Genomic DNA, 20,596 nt, shown 5'->3' on the forward strand with positions numbered 1-20,596 from the left:
CTTTGTAATGCTTTTGTGTGGTGTTCTGTACAGAAGTAAATGACATTTAAATTCTTTTATCTGCTGTTTGTCAGGTGTTCATAGTTCGTTTGTACAAGCTGGGTCTATTTACGCTGTCCTCTCAACTTTTCAAGATGTAAGAAAATTTCAGCTGAATGCGTTTTATAGGAAGAGTAAGATAAATGCTGTTGAACTTGCTAATTTTTGTATTCAATTTTTTTTTGTTTGCTTCTGTTCAGCAAAGTTAGTTATCCGCTGGGTTGATATCACTCAACTTGAGAAGAACGCTACACTGCTCTTCCCTGATATGATCAAAGTGAGCACAAGGTCAAGTGAACATTTCTTCTCGGTATTCCTTAATATCAGTGAGACATTTAAACTAATGGAACAGCTTGCCAATATAGCTATGCGACAGCTTTTGGACAACGAAGGATTTGAACAAGACAGATCATTACCCAAACTGAAAAAGAAATCCCCCAAAAAAGTATCTGCACTAAAACGGTAGGTAGCACTGGCCCTTAGTCATTTCTTTCTCCTCAGTCCTTTTACTTCCAGGATGTTGTCCAAAAGTTTTCTAATGTTGCTGCCATTTACTGTTACTCCAAAAGGAATGATTGATTCCAGCAGTGACAAAATGTGAATAATTATTTAAGTACAATTACTTGGTCTCCTGTTGAAACAGGAAAGGGAAAACGCTTGAATACGAACATGCTGCAAAAATAGAAGAAATGTATTTGTGCCAAATTCTCATTTGTTTGGTAGCTCTTTAACGTATCTCTCGACACTGGCTGCGTTAGGTATCTGTTGTGAGGCCCTTTTATGTTGCATGGGGAAGGTAATAAAGTGATTTAAGTGTTATTAAGAAATGTGCCTAATGTTCATACTTGATCCTACAACTGGAATTGAATTACTCTAAATGATGAACTCCTAGATAGAACTTATTTTAGGTAACAGAGATACAAAAAATGACGTAAAATTCTAAGGGATGAAAAATTATCTGGAAAATATTTCTATTTCTTTTAAAGATATCATACTGCAATTTGATATTTTCTTGTTAATTTTTTCATTGTTTTGTATGTTGATCAAGTTAATGAACCATACAGAATTGTAACCTGTGCTTGTTTATACTTCTCATTACTTCATGACATCTGACATGCATTACATCACTTAGGTTTGTCTTTCTAACTATTCAGTGTTTCGCACTGGACGTGTTATTAAGACTAAGTCTTGAAATTGTTGACAAACTCTAGCCCTAAGGATTCCAGCATGTTAATAAATAAGCCTCAAAGAAACATTTTTGGTGTAATATTACATGGGGTCATGTGTCATTTAATAATAAACGGATTCACTGTATATATTCTCAGAAAGTAGGGCTGAATATGAAAAGATCACCCAGCCTGTCCCCCCTGAGAAGTCAGCATCAATCTATCTCAGTCATTCATGGCAGAAATTTTTTTTCATGTAGTTTTAGAATCTTCCAGCAGCAGAGACTATACACGCCACTGTTTTGCTGTACAGTCAGTGCTTAACTGAGTTGTATGTTGCGGGTAACTTGCAATGATTTCTATAAAATATGTCTTAAAATATATTACGTATTTCTTAAAACAAGAAAATCTTTTTGTGGATTTTTTTTTTAGGGATCTTGATGCCAGGGCGAAGAGTGAGAGATACCGTGCATTGTTCCGACTTCCCAAGGACGAGAAATTAGATGGACACACAGACTGTACTCTCTGGACTCCATTCAACAAAATGCATATTTTGGGTCAGATGTTTGTTTCTACAAACTACATTTGCTTTACTAGTAAAGAAGAGAACTTGTGCAGCCTTATTATCCCTCTTCGAGAGGTAAATATTTGTATTTGTAAACTTATAGGGCAAATAATAAATCGATATCCTATTGGAAATTGCATCCTAGCTTTGATGGTTTTTTCATTATTGGAGAAAAACCTCTTCATCCCTTTAATCTCTTGTAGAGCATACTATTCTGATGTGTTCTAGTAATATTTAATGACTATGTATCTTGGTTCAAAGTTTCTACCACTAAAATTCACAGGGAGTTTTCTCTGTCAGTTTTTTACAACCTTTGTGAGTCCTTCCTCTCCCATAATTTCTGTTCTGATTTACAGCCCCATGGTACATTTTTTTTGTGCCTTATAGGGGAGGGATGAACAATAAAACTTCCTAGATTGATGAGTGGAACTTCTGTTAAAGAATCTGTCAGATAAGTTTTGCTTTTGTCAGAAGCAAAAAGATTCAAAATCCTAAAGATTTGAATTTTTTCTTCACACAGACTTGCAATCATTTATTCCTGTACATGGAAAACATTTATCAGCATTTTACAAATTGGTGTGCTTACCTTTGTAAAGCCGGCTGCTTAAAGCAGATGTTCAGTAAAAATAATTTAAGTTTGATGCAATTAAAAAATTATGTTGGGGAGGTTTTTCATGATTGACTTGATTTGTGAGTTAATGGAAAAATGTGTGAAGTTAAGTCTTGGAAATAGTAGCAAAGCTGATGTAACCAAGAACAGTTTGGCTTGACTGAAGAACCGTGGAATATTTCAAGGCACTGTTTTCTCCTACAAATCATTAAGAGTAAAAACAAATGGTATTTGTTTGGAAACTTTGAAGTACAGCTTCTCCACAGTGTGTTGCAATGACTTTGGTTATTTGAGAAGAGACATTTGATTATGGTTGCGCTGTTTGTCTGGAACTCCAAGGGAACAACGCTCCTCCAGGTAAAGTGGTGGAGGAGGAGAACCAAGTCTGCATTTAACAGAACCTCTTTTCCTGGATGCAGATTCAGCAACTGCTTTTGATAACCAGAGCCGCAACAGCATGGGTTTCAAAGCAGCTCTAAAGCTTTAAGAGAAAGAAATAGCTGAAGGCATAAGTGTGTTTGTGTGAACAGGTTAAGTCTCAGCACCAGCATGGAGAACAGTAACACACTGGATAGTGCCAGTCCTCAGAACAACTTATCAGTATCCTCAATAATTAAAGGAAAGCTTTCTATTTAATTAAAGCTTTGGGTCAGACCCTAACCTGATTCTAGTATTCTGTGATAACCTGGAGATGTTTTGACAGATGAGATGATAACAAGGCATTGATTCAGAAATGATGATTGGAAAAAGATGATTTTCAGGGGCTGATGGCAGTGCTCACTGCACCCAGTAGGTGCAGTCTTCAAGATCAGCACTTGGGATATGTGTGTGTCCCTACTTGAAAGGGAAATAAATGGATATCAGCTCTCACTGTAGCAGAATGTCCTTGCTATAATACCTGTCCTGTGCATCTAGAACTTGTCTGTCTTTTGTGCTGATCACGCTCAAACAGTTTTTAAGTGGAACAGAAAAATTACATAGGAAGACTTTTTAGCTAATTTCAACATGCTATTAGTGAAGGTCCTTTAAGTTAATGAATAACTAATAGATTTGTAGTTAAGAGAAAAATAAAAGGGAGTTGGAAGGATGGAGAAGTGATTTAGCACCCGAGCTGTGCATTGCAATCTTTAAATACGTCTTCAAAGAAAATGTGTGAAAAATGGTTATCCTATCCTTTTAGCTAGAGTGATATTAATGTTATAGCACTAATATCTTACCATTGATCTCTGTTTTAAAAAGGATTTTAAAAAATAGCAAAAGTAAAGGTCCTAGTAAACTGAAATGTGCCCTCTTCTATTCTGAAGGCAGTAAGACAGTTTTCATTACCCAGGAAATTGTTTAAAGCCCTAAAAGCAGTGGTTAAAAGTACTTACGATTGTGACTTCTGTTTTGTTCAGTGTATGAACTGCACAAACTTGATTGGTTTATTTGTTTTTAAGGCTAATAATTGGTAATGTTTAGAACACACAGCTGTTAGATAATTCATCCACCGTGTATGACTGAGATTTCTTTGTGTTAATGTGCTTTACCGAAAGCTCTGGGAACGAGTGCTCTGTGCCCCATAGATTGTGGTACGAGTACTGTTTCCAGGTTGGAGTTCAGTAAGATTAGTGACCGTTTCACTAACAATTGAAAGCCAAACAGAAATGTCCACCTCACAGGGTGAGGTGTTTTCCTTTGTAAGGAGAGACATGGGGTTAGTTTCCCTTTGTTACAGGTTTCTGTGTAGCGTGAAAATACAGTTGGAATAACAGTTGTTACCACATTATGCAACTATAATATAGTAGAACAGGAGTGTTATCTCAAAAATGGCTTGTTCACATATATTGGCAATAACAAGTAAGCAAAGTCTCTGTTGGTTCAGACTGAACCGGTGTTGGGGAGCAGGAGAGGGATTCAGAGGTCCTACAAAAAAGCCCATAGATCCGCATCCCACAGAAGAAATTTTGTTTTACTAATTCGTTTAAAATAAAGCCTGAGGAAAATAAACGAAGTAGTGCAAAGGAGTTTTGCTGGAGAATGTCCTGAAGCCGGGTGTTTGAGGGATGACAGCCTTCATCTTTCAGACTTGCAAGGCCTTGTATCCAAATCTGGTTTTCCCGCAGAGGCATGTCCATAGTGGTTCGATATAAGGGGAGGAAGAGGCATGGGTTTATTGTATTAAGATGGTTTCTTTGACCAAGCAACTTGATTAATTAATGATCTTAAGCTGTAGCTACTGTTTCTCCCTAGGTGACAATAGTGGAAAAGGCAGACAGCTCCAGTGTGTTGCCCAGCCCGTTATCAATCAGCACGAAAAACAGAATGACATTTCTCTTTGCCAACTTGAAAGACAGAGACTTTCTTGTACAGAGGATCTCAGACTTTCTGCAACAAACCACTTCAAAAATATACTTGGAAAAAAATATTTCTGGAAGCTATATCAGCTCAGATGATGAGGTATGTAGAGGAACATGAATCATTTACTAGAAGGGGATTTTAACTGGTGTGGGGAGAGAGAAGGCAGGGAAAACCTGTAAGTTTTTGTAAAGCTGAACCTTTGTACACAGAAATATTATCTCTTTTGTGTTAATGCCTTTATCTTCCTTAAGCCGAACAGTTAAAATGTTATGATTAGGATATCTATTTTTTGGTGTTAGACCTAAGAGAAATCACCATTGCTGTGGAAGAGCTACCCTAACTCCTGCTGCCACATTCTGAAATTACAGCGTATCTCGTTGGAAAGTGTCATAGTTGACTAGTTAATTGAATAATACTGTTTAATATCTATTGACTTGGTCAGGTCAAAATGTAATTGTGGAATTTTAGTAATTTCTAGAAATTAATCAGTTGATACGGAACTCTCTTGATTCAAGACTTTAGCTGCTAGATCTCATCCTTTGATTCTTCAGAAAACGATGTCTGAGCTGAGCAAGTTTGCATGTGCATTGCTAGCGAACTTTGGAACATTTGAACGAATGAAAAAACCACCCAAACCCTATCTGGGACATCAGATGGCCCCATTCTGAACCATCTGCCTATTTACCTATGCAAAGTAAATGGTTCTTAAAAGATAGGATTAGATAAACTTTTCTCAGGTACTATGAATATGAGGGCTTCTGCTGAATTTCTAGGTTTTATGTATGAAATTTAGGTGATTCTTATCACAGCCTCATCAGATCTGTTAAATGCAGTAAAGTTTACATATCTCAAAGCAGAAAAGGATTTTGTGGTGTATTGTTTTGGTTTTATGTAGGTAGATCTCACGTTCCAAGTCTGCACTAAGCCATACCTTAGTATTGCGCTGAGTAGCCCTGCCCTGTTTGCCATGTAAACCTTAAAAGCCAGTTTTTCACTTGTTTGGTTGATGGTGAGGCGTAATTAGAGTAGTGTTGTAGATGTATACCAGACCATATATGCATATGTGTGATGCTGAAACTTTGTCTTGCCTTTTGCCCTGAATCGATCTACATATTATACCTACTGAATTATAGACATAAATTAATAATTGCAAGCATTATTATTACATTTAGTAGTATGACTACATATGTAGACATGCATGACTACTAATTTCAATTTCAGGCGTTTGATGTGAACTGCTATATGAGATCTTACTGTGATAAATTTTCAAAACTGTTTGAGAAGTCAGAAAATGTTTTTTTTTTTTTCTTCAGAATTATTTCTCTTCCAGATCACAATCTAACAGTGTTGAATTTTCTGTAGAACTTTTTTTTAAGTGAGAGGAACAAAATAATTTCTTTTGTGTATGTATATACACACATATATATGGATATAAATGTGTGTATGTGTACATACACACATATATGTTATATATAAGTCTTGCATTCTGGACAGTGAAGGAGCTGCCTGGGGACTCAGCAGTCCTGTGATGTTCACAGAAGACCACAGGAGCTGTTTTAATTGCCCAGGGCTACTTAACGTTAACACTACCTTAGCAATTCTAATTATAGGATTTGATTACTTTGGCAGGGGGCGGGGAAGCTATTGAGGAACTGGAAACAATTTCATTATTCTATACTAGTTTAATTTCTGCTGTGACATGCTCAGCCTGTGAATGTACCTGGGTGATTTCATTTGCTCAGTTTTTGTTAGCTGTTAGCATGTATAAATTTTGAAGTAAAATGAAGTAAAAAGTCCAGACTCTGGCTCAGCCCCATGTCGGTATTGCTGTGACTGCTTTCTACAGGTGTTTACAAGATCAAGTAGTTTAATTTCTGCCAGCCCTCATAAAAGCCTCAGCTCTGAGTCGGAGGGAGAGCGACAGTTCAATCTCAATGACAATGGCATCCCAACAGCAACTCAGGCTTTAATGACAATGTACCGGCGGAGGTCACCTGAGGAGTTCAACCCCAAGCTGGTAAAATACACCTTGGAGTCCTGTACCCGACTGAAAAGTTGTTAAATTATGTTTTCTTTAAAAGCCGTGTTTCCGACCTGGAAGAGTTTCATTCTGCCACAGACAGTTAAGAGGCAGTATTTTTCACAGAAATAAAGCGTTGAACATGTTTTACCGATGCAAACAACTTCGCTACATAAAAAAGCAAAGTTGCGTGTAAATCAAGGAGAGGTTGTATGCCTGCTCTCAAGTACGTCTGCTTCAATAGTATTTTAACGGCGAGGTCTACTGGGATAGAGACTCAGAAATGGGAGGAGGCAGCCGGTTAAGAGGAGAATTGGACTGTAGCCAAGTTATTTCTTACTCACTTGGAAAAGTTAGGACGTTGCAGGCTTTTTAGCACTTAGCATTTCAGAGGGGCAGCGTTAGAAAGGGAAACCGCATCTTTATGCTTGCCTGTCTTTGCTTTTAGGCTAAAGAGTTTTTGAAGGAACAGGCCTGGAAGATTCACTTTGCTGAATATGGCCAAGGAGTCTGTATGTATCGTACAGAGAAAACCAGAGACCTTGTGCTGAAGGGCATTCCAGAAGGCATGAGAGGAGAACTCTGGCTACTGTTTTCAGGTAGGTATTCGTTTGAATGCGACTGTGGGATATAAAAAAAAGCATGAGGGAAGAAAGGATTTCAAAGATGTTTAAAAAGGCAGATAATAAGCATCTAAATATATTTGAAGCAAGTAAGGCTGTGTCTGTTAGCAGGCGCCAGACTGGTTTAGACAAGTAAATACCCTTTCTCGAACAGGCTCAAATAATTAAGGAAGAATATAAAAAACAGAATGAACATTCTTTTACCAGAAGCCAGCAGTCTTGGGGCTTCTAGACGTTTAATAACCACCAGCAGGCCTACTTGCCATTTGTTTAATAATTTCTGAATCCAATTAAGCTTTTGGCCTTCACAGAAAGTTGTTGCAAGGAATTCCAAAGTTTAAGCATGTTGCATGGAACCACTATCTTTTTTTTTTTTTTAAATAATAAAAAAAAGTTACTTTATCATTTTATTAGGTGCCTCTAGTAGGTGAAAGATGGTGAGAAAATATTTCTGTCCATCTTCTGTGCTGTCAAGGATTGTCTAGATCTGTGTCCCCTTGGGCTATTTCCGAAGTTGAAGAATTTTATTCATTTTATTACTAGTTATATGGAAATCAGTCCATACCTCAGGCTTTCTTCATAACCTTTCACTTACTGTATGCCTTCTCTAGCTCTGCCTCTCCCTGAGAAAGTTACCACAGCTACCCACACCATTTAGGATATGAGCACACCAGGGACTTCATATAAGGACCTAGTGATGCTTTCTGGTTTGCATTGTATTTCTTCCCTAATAATGCTTAATCTTGTACATCTCTTTGCTGCTGGGCATTAAACAAATGTTTTCAGAAAATATACACAGCAATGCAGAGATCTGTCCTGTGTCTGATTAATAGCTAGTTTGGACCAATTTTCACGGTGTGTGTATAATTAGTATTTTCCATGTGCATTACTTTGTGCTACTCACACTTGATTTCCTTTGCTGCTGAGATTTTCATTTCCAGAGAAGTTTTAAAAGTCAGCAGTGAAATCTCATAGCAACTTTGTGAGCGTGCGATAGTATACCTAAGGCAGGCTAAATGCCCTGCCCAAGATAACAGAGTCATTTTTCAGAAGCAGGAATAGAGCTCCGGAGTTCCTGTATCTTGCTTTTGGCTGAGATATCATACTTTCTGCAACCCCAGCATTAATCTACTCCCTGCTTAGGGCAAGTAGCTTTCTCAGAGGCATATTTGGAGTTATTTAGGATAATCAAACCCCCAGCCAGCTGCAGAGAGAGCTCATGATAGCATGTGACTGCACAGCTGGTTTGTTCTTCATGCCTCCTGTTTCATTCTAGCTAAGAGACGCTTTATCTTTTTTCTTTTTTAACCTCATTATAAAATGCCTCTAGAGAAGACAAAGGGTGATACCTCAAATCACCTAAGCACATCCTTTTTTTTTCTTTTTTTTTTTTTTTGTTCTTCTAGTCATCTCTACAAAATCTTTTTTTTTTTTTTAACCTCGTTATAAAATGCCTCTAGAGAAGACAAGAAAGGGTGATACCTCAAATCACCTAAGCACATCCTTTTTTTTTCTTTTTTTTTTTTTTGTTCTTCTAGTCATCTCTACAAAAATAACATTTCATATTTGCTTTCAGAGTGCTTGTTGGTGACATTCAAGGTGAAAGGGTAGGAGAAGAGATTGTGGTGTTGGGATACTGTATCTGTTAACCCTTGCTTTTTTTCTTCTGGTTTTAATACTGTTCTCCCACTCCCAGGAGCCATTAATGAAATGGCCACTCATCCTGGCTATTACGAGGACCTAGTGGAGAAATCAATGGGGAAGTATAATCTTGCTACAGAAGAGATAGAGAGGGATCTGCACCGCTCCCTTCCAGAACACCCTGCGTTCCAGAACGAGATGGGTATTGCTGCTCTAAGGAGAGTCTTGACAGCTTATGCTTTTAGAAATCCAAACATAGGATATTGTCAGGTAATTGAAATACCTTGGCAGTCCTTCAGTTTCTGGAATTCCAGTTCTTTCCTTATACCTCTATTTCTTCAGTCACGTACACGAGTATCTGGCCCTGTAAAGTACAACCATACATGTATAATGCTGTGAGGTAAAGCCTTGATGTTGCAGAATTACAGTAATGCTGAGGTCCGAGGGATTTTGGCACAAGGACCTACTCTAACAGAAGTCTTAGCAGCGCATGCTGAGAGATGTGCATAGTTTTTTGTAAGCATATTTTCTGCCCGTAAATCTAGAGACTGGACAGAGGATAACAACAGAGCTGTCCTGAAATGCATCTACAGAAAATGACAAATGGACATTGAAGAAAGGTTCTCTTCTTCTAAGCAGTAAAAAAACCCACACCCAACCTTTAATTGTTCAGCCTTAAATTTTTACCTACTTATTCAATGTATTAGTTGTAATAACCCTCCAGGCCCTCCTTTACGTCTTCTCAATGATACCATTCAATCATTCAAAACAAAACTAAAAAAAAAAAAAAATAAAGCACCCTAGGAGATGCCTTATTACTGTGCGTCACAACCATGTATCGGTAGAGTTAATGCTGACCAGTGCATCGTGTTGGAGTTCTTATGCCTGTGATCCAGGTCACTTTAGTTTCTGATCCCAAATCATTCTTTCTTGCTATGTAACTTTGACTTATCACCTGGGCCCTTTTTTTTGCCTTCATGCCTATATTTGCAAAAAGGAAACTTGAATTCATGAGTATTAAGAAGCCTGATTAATGTCTGACTGTTAAGACTCCTAGATACAACATGGGTAAGTGGAAGTGCAAGTAATTCTAACAGATACCATGGTAAATTATTTAACAACAAATATAATACTAAATAATAGCTACAATAACTTTTTGTAAAGGTTGTTTAACAGAGGAGCAGTAGAAAGACGCTGTGATTCTGGTTCCTAAAGCTGTCACAGTAATTGTTAATAGCCTTGGGACTTGGTCCGTGGCATTCAGAATGCTGATTCACAGTTACAGTGAGAATTCAGGCACTGAAGTATTTCATACAGGGTAGACAAGATAAAAAGGAATAGCGTAGACTTTGACAGAGTTGTAACGTTGTTCTGAGTTTCAGTTGAAATCTTAGTTGCTGTTTCAAACAAGTGATGATCAAGCTGAAGTCTTAAAGTGTTACAGGATCTGAAATGAGCACCTAATTCCTTAAGAGGCAAACTGAGAAGAAGGTGGTACCCAAATTCTTCATTTCTTCAGACTAACAGAGGTGTAGTCAAAGGCTGTAAGCAAACAATTCAGAGGTCGTTGTACAATGATGTGATATCTGAAATGAAGTGAAACAGGCCATAAAAAGCTGTCACGTACAGAGTCAAACATGGAGAGTGAGCAGCAGCGAGAGACATTTTGTTTCACTGTGCTCTGGTGGTTCATGACTGACACTGTTACAGGCATTTGCCTCAGCTCACAGGTGCTGTGTCTTGACCTTTTCGTAGGAGCAGAAAGCCAGGGGAGCGCAGACTGCCTCTGCAAGGAGTGGTACAGCAGAGGCCATCATTAGTGCTGCAGGAGGCATTTTGTCTGCATCAGACCCAGATTCCCCAAGAGCACCTATTGGCAGAATATCAGTAGCAGTATAACTGTATGCAGACCTGAGTAGGCCTTTGATTATGAAAAGAAATCATAATTTTTTTTCTTTAAAAAAAAAAAACACCAAGCAATTCTTTTTGTGGTTTATTGAAGGCTTTCTTAAGCCTTTGAGCACTGGGAAAACTGCCTGCTGTTTTTACAGGAAAATACTTGAACAGTTTGGGGTCTGCAGGGGCAGATGTAGCTAAATTCCTAACCATAATAACCACTTATCTGCCCACTTACTGTGTTAGATATTGAATAAATGGGTCTAGCAATTTATATTTCTCGTTCTTTTAGGCTATGAATATTGTCACTTCAGTACTCCTCCTTTATGCAAAAGAGGAAGAAGCTTTCTGGCTGCTGGTAGCTCTGTGTGAACGTATGCTACCTGACTACTACAACACAAGAGTTGTTGGTATGTTATGGGGAAATTTTCTGAACTGATAGTACAAAAATTAACCAAATTAATTGATATTATTTGTACTGAAACAAGCATATGTGTAGATGCATGTGTGGCATAGATACAACTGTGAATGCTAGTGGCCAGACAGCTTGCTCAGGGGCATAGGGGCAATTCCCTGAACAGATACTGTGATAATTAATAGTTTTTCACTTACTTGGGATTAGACGGCATTCTAAAGTGGGCTTAAACAAAGGAAATAAAAAATGGGAGGCTGAATAAAAGATGAGAGGCTACAATTTGAATTTTAGATGATCCAGTTATCTAACTGAGGTAAGGTGGAAACAGGAGCTTTGGCAACTTGCAGTAGAAGTCTTTGTGCCTGTTTACCTCTGGTTTGAAAGGGCACAAGCATCTGAAAGTATTGTTGTCAGATGACAGTTTCCTTGTGTACGTGGAAGAGAATGCCTTTTCGGTTTATCATGGAAACTGTCTTTACTGGAGCTCACAAATGCTTGAGGTACTCATTCAGCCTTAGAAATTATTCTTCCTGGCCTGCTTAAAACACTGATTGTATGACATGAGTATGTGTAACACGGAGTTCTCTTGAAATAAATCCAAACCCCCACAGTCACTCTGGCCATCTCCAACAGATGATGCTGAGAAGTCTTATTCTAATTAGGAATGGTAAGTACTAAGCCATCATACAACTTTTGTAGGTGCTAGACCAAATTGACACTTTGTTAGATCTTACGAAGTGTGTAATTAAAACAACAAAAAAAATTATTACAGTTCAATTTATGTACAGCTCAGTAGTGGAATAGAATCTGTTATTTATCTGAGAAAATGTGTGTAAGCATCGTGTAGAATATTCTTAGGTTTTCTATTTATATATATGAAGAATGTATGTCTCTATATATTTCTCCCCTAAATGGTGATGTGGTCAGTTGCTCTCAAATTAATGAACATCCAACCTTATTTATTTTCAACAGGAGCATTGGTGGATCAGGGTGTCTTTGAAGAGTTGGCTCGTGACTATGTTCCACAGCTTTATGACTGCATGCAGGACTTGGGTGTAATATCCACCATTTCCCTGTCCTGGTTCCTCACTCTTTTCCTCAGTGTAATGCCGTTTGAAAGTGCAGTGGTGGTTGTGGATTGTTTCTTCTGTGAAGGAATAAAGGTGATATTTCAATTAGCGCTGGCTGTCCTCGATGCTAATGTGGACAAGCTGCTTAATTGCAAAGATGATGGAGAAGCCATGACAGTCTTGGGAAGGTATTTATTACAGAAAATAAAGTATCTTCATTTTATTTTTCTTTTTGTTTACTTTTGTCATTTGTGTTATTCTATGTTGAAATGCTCAATTTAAACCAGTACAATATATGTAAATCTTTCACACACTTATAGTCCCCTTTCACCCATATAAGATACTCTTTATATTATCTTGAAATAATGTTAAGTGACCAACAAGATACAAATTCTTCTTTCAAGACATTCAAATAAAATTCCCAAACCTGGTTATAGAAACTTATTTTGGTTGATTATTTTAGTTGATTACACGGGTTTTGTTGCTTCATCTTTTGCCTGCTACTTTTTAAATGCTGCTAAGAAAAAGCCTTGATCTCAAGGGAAATTGTTTTGGTAATGCACTAAACAGAACTCAGAAGAGTTAGGTAAGGTCTTGAATGAATAGATTGCAGTGAAACGGGGGGCTGATAAATAGGCTGGATTGAGTCATTTAATACAAACTAATACTGCTGAGCGTAACCTCTGATTTCCTCATGTTTGGAAGCAGTGTGTAGTTTCAAGATGCTGCTGAAACTTTGGGATTTTTTTTTTCTTGATAAGTTTCATTAGTATAGCCTTACTGAAGTCTGTTTTTCATTTCTTTGGGATTAAAAATGACTGTGGTTCTGTTTTCTCCGAAGTAAGCCGCAGTGCTCGCTGAGGATTTAAGTGTTCTGCAGCTGCAGGGTAGAAGGCAAGTGATCACAGCAGCTGCACTGGTGGGAGGAATGAGCCCTTAAAGCCCCTTGCAGCGAGGTTGGGCAGTAGTAGGACAGGGGGTGTGTAGACTGAAGCACACTGACCCTTGGTCCCATGGTGTCATAATTCCCCCTTAGCATATTTAAACAGCCAGAAGCAATAAACCTGTTCAGTAAGCCACTCATTTGTGACTAGCTATAGTTGAGCTATTTCTTGAGAAGGATAATGAATTACTAGGGTTACCTTAGCTCTCCCTGAGAAAAGCAGTGTTAAGATTTGTCAAATTACTGATGTCAAAAATCATATAGTTCATTAGTAGAGAGTAGCTTGATCATTTTTACATTTAATAATCTCATCTATATGTAACCTTTATTCTATTAACCCTCAGAAGGAAGGGGATACAAATGAATCTTGGGTTTCTCATGTCTTTTCTTTTTTTCCCCACCAGGTATTTGGACAGCGTAACTAATAAGGACAGCACTCTTCCACCCATTCCTCATCTTCACTCACTGCTCAGTGATGATGTAGAGCCTTATCCTGAGGTGGATATCTTCAGACTAATCAGGTCTTCCTATGAGGTAGGATAGGATTTCTTAACAGGAACTTGCCAACCCACACTAGCTCTGCTTTACAGAGGAATTTGGTACTCTCTAGTTTGGCTTTTCTTGGAATGGAAAGAACATAAAAGAAATACAGACTCATCTCAGAAATCTGAAATGGGGCAGGGGAGAGGGGTTAGTCTTTCTTTTTCTTTTAACCAAAACTTTTAGTTGGAGCTGTTTTGTATAGAAGCCTGCAGTATCAAAGGAGAGCAGCCCACAACCAAGAAGTGATTTAGAAACAAAAGGCTGAACTTGTAATTCAAAAAAAGGTTAATTTTCATCTAAACTTTTTCATGCTTTTCCAAACTGAAATATTAGGGAAATTTGTATGATTTCAGAAGACCTGTCTATTATCAGTGGAACTTTGTTTGTTTTACCTTCCCCCCCGCCCCCAACCAAGTGCTGATAATGACCATGGGCCAGTAGCTGCTTTATTATCGCCAAAATTTCAAGTGAAAGGAGCTGGTAACAACTAATATTTGTAAAGCACAGGGCAAAGCCTGCAAAAACCCTAAAATTTGCAAACCAATTTTATTGTCCTTGAATTTTAAAAATAAGCCATCCATTAAAATACCCCTGATGATTACACTGACATATTAAATTTTTTTTAAAAACTAAGGAATAACTTTAAAGAGTTACTCTCCTTAATTTCCTTTTTTCCTTCCATTGACATGCAGGGTGAATTAGTATTTTTGATTCAAGATGTAGGTTCATACTTAGGAATATGACAGCTGTTTCAGAGGCACTTCCTATGTCCCTAGAACCTCCTTGCTTTAGTAACATGATCTCTATTTAACAAGTAGGTAGTCCTTACTGTATTCTACACTGAAGGGCAAACTGAATTAAGTTAGATGTATAGTTCTTCTCGTTGACACAATGTTAGAACAGGGAGAAGGATGTTTATGAGCAATCCTGTTTCCCTTGTATTTTTCTGATTTCCTTACCATGAAGACAGCTTGTATTGGCTTAATTGCTTTTAGATTAATAACCTGACTCCATGCAGAGCCAGTCTGTAGTTTGGGGGCTTATGCAGCACAGAACCTTGCAGCTCCTCCTAGATAAATAACTAGCTATACTCCAGTATAACTAGGCAAAACAAATAGCATGGGGAGTGAAGAACCGTGAGGAAAGCAGGAGTTGGTTGCAAAGAGGGAAATAGTTTCAAGAGAGTCATTGCTGGATGATTTGATTATTTAAAAAAGACCAAATAATTCAATAGTAAACTATCAAGATAAAAAAACTTCAAGGCATCTGTTACTCAGTGAATGTTAAGTTCCTCAATTAGTTGTGTGTAGTCAGGGCTGGAAGCTCACTGTTAGCTTTGTTGCAGCTACAAAGAGAGAAATATCAAGTAAGCGAGCATATCTTTGCTATTTTTAGAATTTAAGCTGTTAAAGGTGCTTTTTGGGTAACTGTCTATCCTTAATCTTCTAGACACTTACGATTTCGGAAAAAATAGGAAGACCTACAGCTGAAAAAAATGTTTTTTCTTGGAGTCCTTTGCCCTCCCTCAAACACACACACACACACTCCCAAGGAGGGAGGAAACCTTGTCCTTGCAGACTGTCCTATGATATTTGTCATGGGAGCATGATGAGGCTGAAAACTTGGTGAAGGCATAGGAGTGACAAAAGCACAGTATTTGGATTGTTTTATGAAAAGCTACTTTCCATCATGCTCTGATCCTGTCCAGCTTCTACGTGCATCTGACATGATTACCTATGAGAAGTCTCCAGTGAAAGCTGAAGTGATGCAGAGGAATTTTTTGGTAGTTAAGCATTTAGCACCCCTATCTGTGATGATATTGAACAGACTTCCTACTTTCAAAAGAGAAACGTTCTTGAAATACGAGAATATACATAACAAGTACATTTTACTCTGCCAGTAATTTTTTCATTTACTGAAAATATTGTTTAGTAAGAAATCTAAAGAGAAATGTTCTTGAAATAAGAGAATATACTATAACAAGTACATTTTACTCTGCCAGTAATTTTTTCATTTACTGAAAATATTGTTTAGTAAGAAATCTCTTAGCTTTTTCATTCAATTTTGCAATTAATTCAGAAGCCATAGAGCCTGGCATGATAATAACCACAATAGAAGTGACTGAAATAATGCATAATTACTACAGCTTTAAAAGCCTGTGCATAGCTCACTAGCTGTCAATGGAGTGTAAACTCAGCTATTCAGAGCTGTCACTACAGCTTTAAAAGCCTGGGCATAGCTCACTAGCTGTCAGTGGAGTGTAAACTCAGCTATTCAGAGCTGTTACGTGGTTAACTCCTTTGATTTGTGTGGTAGTCAATTTGGAAGAAAAACAGGCCTTAAACACTTAAGCTACATCTATAGTAATATCTGGATCTTGGCCATTTTAAGTAAACAACTGACGCTCAAAGGTCTGTGCTGTTGAAAGGTTTGATACAGTTTTGACCTAGAACAAGTGCCACGCTTCCAACAATTCCTTGTCTGATTTGAAAGTTAACATAGGCAAGGGACCACTCCCAGAAGGTAATTGCATGCAGCCTTCGTTTTCTGTAGGCTACATGAGTTTTGGTTGTACGGATGTGAACAGAGCATCCCATTTGGCCTCCAGACAAGTGAATAAGCCCTGATTGCTGGAATAGATGTGGTCTCAAAGCCATGAAAGACCTCTCTTTTCAAGGTTTTGTGACCTCTGTGATGCTTGGTATTCATGGATGTTTTTCTAGATTCCATTTTTTCAAAAGACTTCTTTCTTTGCAAAATCTAGAGTCCATTTTTTTCAAAAGACTTCTTTCTTTGCAAAATGTTCAAGTACATGAAACATCTTTTTACTCCCAAGGTACATGATAAAGGTGCACAGCTTTATAGATAAACGCAGCTTTAGTGTTAATTTGATCACACAAGAATGTGCTAGCAAATTATGACCTGCTTATGTAGATGCAGTTGCACTGCAAATATAAACCTATTCTGTATGAAGGCGTATCTTCCCTCCCCCTTTTAGTTTTACCTGTGGCATACTTGATGTCTGGCATTATTGTTCCTGCTGGTCATCTGTGCATTTCTAAGTATGTTGCACATGTTTTCTTGACGGCATTATTGTTCCTGCAGGTCATCTGTGCGTTTCTAAGTATGTTGCACATGTTTTCTTGATGGTAAAAAACTTCTACTTATAGTTCAGAAATATAAATCTTAGGGATTAGGCATTCCTCTACATACGAAAACATGGAATATTATTCCTAATACGTTTTTCCCCTAGGATGCTCCTGTAGTATATGCAGGATCTCCCTGAGACTGTTATGTGCATTGTGAAAAAAACTTCTGAAAATAAGACTTGGCCACGTTAGAGAATCTTCTTCCTAATGGAAATTGCATTCTTGATGCTTGGTTTCAGATCCTCATGAATGTAAGGACTGCTGTACTAACTCAGCCGTTAGAGATCCAGTTAGTTTAAATCTCTTCTCTCTCTGTAGCAAGTAAGAGATATTCCAGGACAAGCTGAAATAAAACCCTGCAGAAGGAGTTATGAAACAACCTATTCATAGAGATTTGCCAAGCAAGAAATTTCTAACAACTGAGATTATGGTTTGAAATGTGAAGATTTGTAACTTAATAAAGACCTTTCAAATTAAATGAAAATAAGTTACTGGGAAAAATAAAATCTAGTGATATATTCCTAAAGTCTTTGCGACTTTGTCATGTGTTAGAAAAATGCCTTAACAGCAGTTTTTTAAATATACCATTTGTGGTATATCTGATAATTAAATTAATTTCTCAAATACATTAAAGGCAAGCTAAGTATTCCAAATATTAATACACAAGACTATCCTGTACTTCATTTTGTCTTTTAAGAAATTTGGAAGTATCCGAGCGGATTTAATTGAACAAATGAGATTCAAACAAAGGCTGAAAGTTATCCAGACCCTTGAAGATACTACAAAGCGCAATGTGGTAAGTACTGAAATAACGTTCTTTGCAAAAATTAAGGTCAGTCAGTTTCTGAAATTTAAATGAGCTTCTCGGTGAGACATGGATTTCAAATCCGTAACTGTTAATGTTATGTTTCAAAAGGTACGAACTATTGTGACGGAGACTTCTTTTACTATCGATGAACTGGAGGAACTGTATGCTCTTTTCAAGGTAAAGCTAAATGAAGATAAGATCGTGTGCCTGCAGGAAATGCAAACGTTCATTTTTGATATGGGACACTGTCTTTTCTAAAGACCAGGTTGAGTCTGTGAGTTACTTATTAATAGGTATCTTAATACAAACTTGAATTAGCTGCTGAATGTACAAAAAAAAAATCCAACCAGTTTTTAAAAGCTCAGGAAATAAGTAATTCACTAAATTATTTGTCCATGGAAAAAATGAATATACTGATTGAAAAACCATTATAATGAAAAAGTGAATAGATAGAGGCTTTTGATCAGTCTTTAGAAACTTACGTATGTCTCTCTCTACCTGATGCAAGTTTGGGAATTTAGCACAGAAATACCTTTATTCTGTCATCAGACAGTTAATACTTTCCTATCACAATAACTGATTTCTGCCATTGTTAATGCTTTAATGTATACTGTATTACGTGGAAATTTAGTGTCACAAAGTGATGTGTCTTTGTAAGTTGATTGTACAGTAATACCATTAGAACCACAAATTTAAAGGTGAGCAATTAAAATGCTTTAGCTTCACCTTCATGCACAGTGCCTTGAAACAAGATACTTTCTTCCTCTGTTTTGTTATAACAGAGATTTTTTTGGTATACCGTGAAGAATTTTTTCCTTTCAATTTCCCGTCTGTAATGTCAGGTCTTACAATTATCCAAATCCTGCAGTGCCTTCTTTCAGTCTTCCAGGGAATCAGCTAGACCAAGTCAGACAGTCCACCCTGGCTGATCACTGTGCAGTACTAGGATCTCTTTTTCTAAGTTTCTATTAAGAATCTTTTGAATTAGATTCCACCAAAATCGGCTCCAGAACTTTCACTGACATCAGTAAGACTGAAAGAGTAGGACTTTATACAGTATTTTTAAGACTATACAGTTCAACAAACAAACATTTCAAATAGACAGCTGTTTTCCTGTGCTCTGAAATAAAAGATTTCATGCAAGTCCCCTTTCTGACTTGACTGTGTGGTGAGGTTGAAGGGGGTGACTTAAGCACAACAAGCCTGTGTATATATGCAAGTCACAGCTATTTACTGCTCTGTTCAAAACAGTTATTTCATGTTTCTTGTGTCTGGGAGGCAGAAAAAGGTTTCCTTTATCTTCTTTTTTTGTAGAGGGTTGTCTTTTTGTGCTGGTTAGAGGAGAAACCTCTTGCAGAAGTGCAAGGGCTAGATAGATGGAAATACGTGTGCTAGTCTTGTGTTAAGAATGTGTGTGTATGAGTTGTTTGGATTTTTTTTTTTTTTTTTTGGTCATTGATAGTGATGAGTTGTTTACAGAGGTGATGACAATCTCACAGCATTTGCATTCTGTTCAGGCAGAACATCTGACTAGCTGCTACTGGGGAGGAAACAGCAATGCTATTGACCGCCATGATCCCAGCCTGCCTTATCTGGAGCAGTACCGTATTGACTTTGAGCAGTTCAAGGGGATGTTCGCTCTCCTCTTCCCCTGGGCGTGTGGAACTCATTCAGATGTATTAGCTGCGCGCTTATTCAGGCTTCTTGACGAAAATGGAGACTTGCTCATCAACTTCCGTGAATTCGTCTCTGGGCTAAGTAAGGAGAATTCACAGCACTCTCAAAATTACCTGACCGAAACAGTTTGTTTCCAAAGGGGATCCAGCCCTTCAGAAACACAGATGTTATATTAGCTATCAAATAACAAGTTTGAGTTTGACGTGTGCCAATTTGCACAAGTTTTAAAAGCTGTTCATACTACCATTCAGTTCATTTTGTCATGCCTGTGACAGTGGTTCCCACTGGGGTTTAGGCTGGTCCCAGTAGGTGCATCTACATTAGCCAGTGGTGTGTCACACCGGGAGAAGGACCACACATGAACTATGTGTCCATTAGGGTCCCTGAAAGTTGGGAATTTTTCCCTTTGGTCAGCTCTGGAAAGGGGAGAGAAGCAGCATTTGCTCCCTTGGTTGTTCAGGAAGAAGACTTTTGAGAAATTTACGTGCACACATAAGGGGCAGGGGAAGGATAGGGTGAGGATGTTAGTTTTGTTTGCCCCTGAATAAAAGTGCTTCTCTTTAGAAGTCTGCTGATAGCCCACGTACATGTGTCCCTGTGTGAGGGGAAGGTATCACACCTCACAGTGTATGCAGTGAGAGGTACTACCTATATTACTTCTGAAACCAATAACCAAGACTGCAGACTGAGAGCAGGATGGAGGTCACCTGAAAAGGAGAAAGTGGTCAGATAGGGAGGCTGAATGTCATTAATGGAGGTTACAGCCTATGCAAGTCTTGAAGAATCAAGATTTTAAGACATGAAAGTCAGTATCACAACAAAGGGAGTGTGCAAACCGCAGGATTAACATGAAGCAAAGACTGAGGCAGGAGCTGGCCACCCCTTTTCTGAATATAGCAGGAATTATTCCCTGTAAGTGACCAACATCTCACCATCTATCGTGTTATTCCATGGCAACCTGATGTTTCCTCCAGCTTTACATTTTGATCCATTTTGAGAGAGAAAAGGTTTCCCAGTCTGGCTTTCGGCAACTCTTTTCAACACTATTTTTAAGCATTAGGGCTCCAACTGCAGCCTTGCATTAGAACAGC

At 37.9% G+C, this 20,596-nt stretch overlaps 1 protein-coding gene across 1 annotated transcript in view; it reads left to right on the plus strand.

The window, feature by feature from the left end:
- Positions 1-20,596, plus strand: part of TBC1D9 (TBC1 domain family, member 9 (with GRAM domain)) — a gene marked incomplete at its 5' end in the record, with an annotated part of 39,206 nt that overhangs the window by 9,640 nt on the left and 8,970 nt on the right. The window contains 12 exons of the mRNA XM_009701069.1: positions 240-501; positions 1,638-1,845; positions 4,613-4,819; positions 6,567-6,737; positions 7,189-7,339; positions 9,060-9,274; positions 11,193-11,310; positions 12,288-12,573; positions 13,733-13,862; positions 17,718-17,816; positions 17,937-18,005; positions 19,346-19,586. Of these exons, the coding sequence (XP_009699371.1) occupies positions 240-501; positions 1,638-1,845; positions 4,613-4,819; positions 6,567-6,737; positions 7,189-7,339; positions 9,060-9,274; positions 11,193-11,310; positions 12,288-12,573; positions 13,733-13,862; positions 17,718-17,816; positions 17,937-18,005; positions 19,346-19,586 (2,157 nt within the window). The remainder of the gene's footprint in view (positions 1-239; positions 502-1,637; positions 1,846-4,612; positions 4,820-6,566; positions 6,738-7,188; positions 7,340-9,059; positions 9,275-11,192; positions 11,311-12,287; positions 12,574-13,732; positions 13,863-17,717; positions 17,817-17,936; positions 18,006-19,345; positions 19,587-20,596) is intronic.

The sequence above is a fragment of the Cariama cristata genome, unplaced genomic scaffold (genome assembly GCF_000690535.1).
Source record: "Cariama cristata isolate BGI_N322 unplaced genomic scaffold, ASM69053v1 scaffold2965, whole genome shotgun sequence".
NCBI classification, from domain to species: Eukaryota; Metazoa; Chordata; class Aves; order Cariamiformes; family Cariamidae; genus Cariama; species Cariama cristata.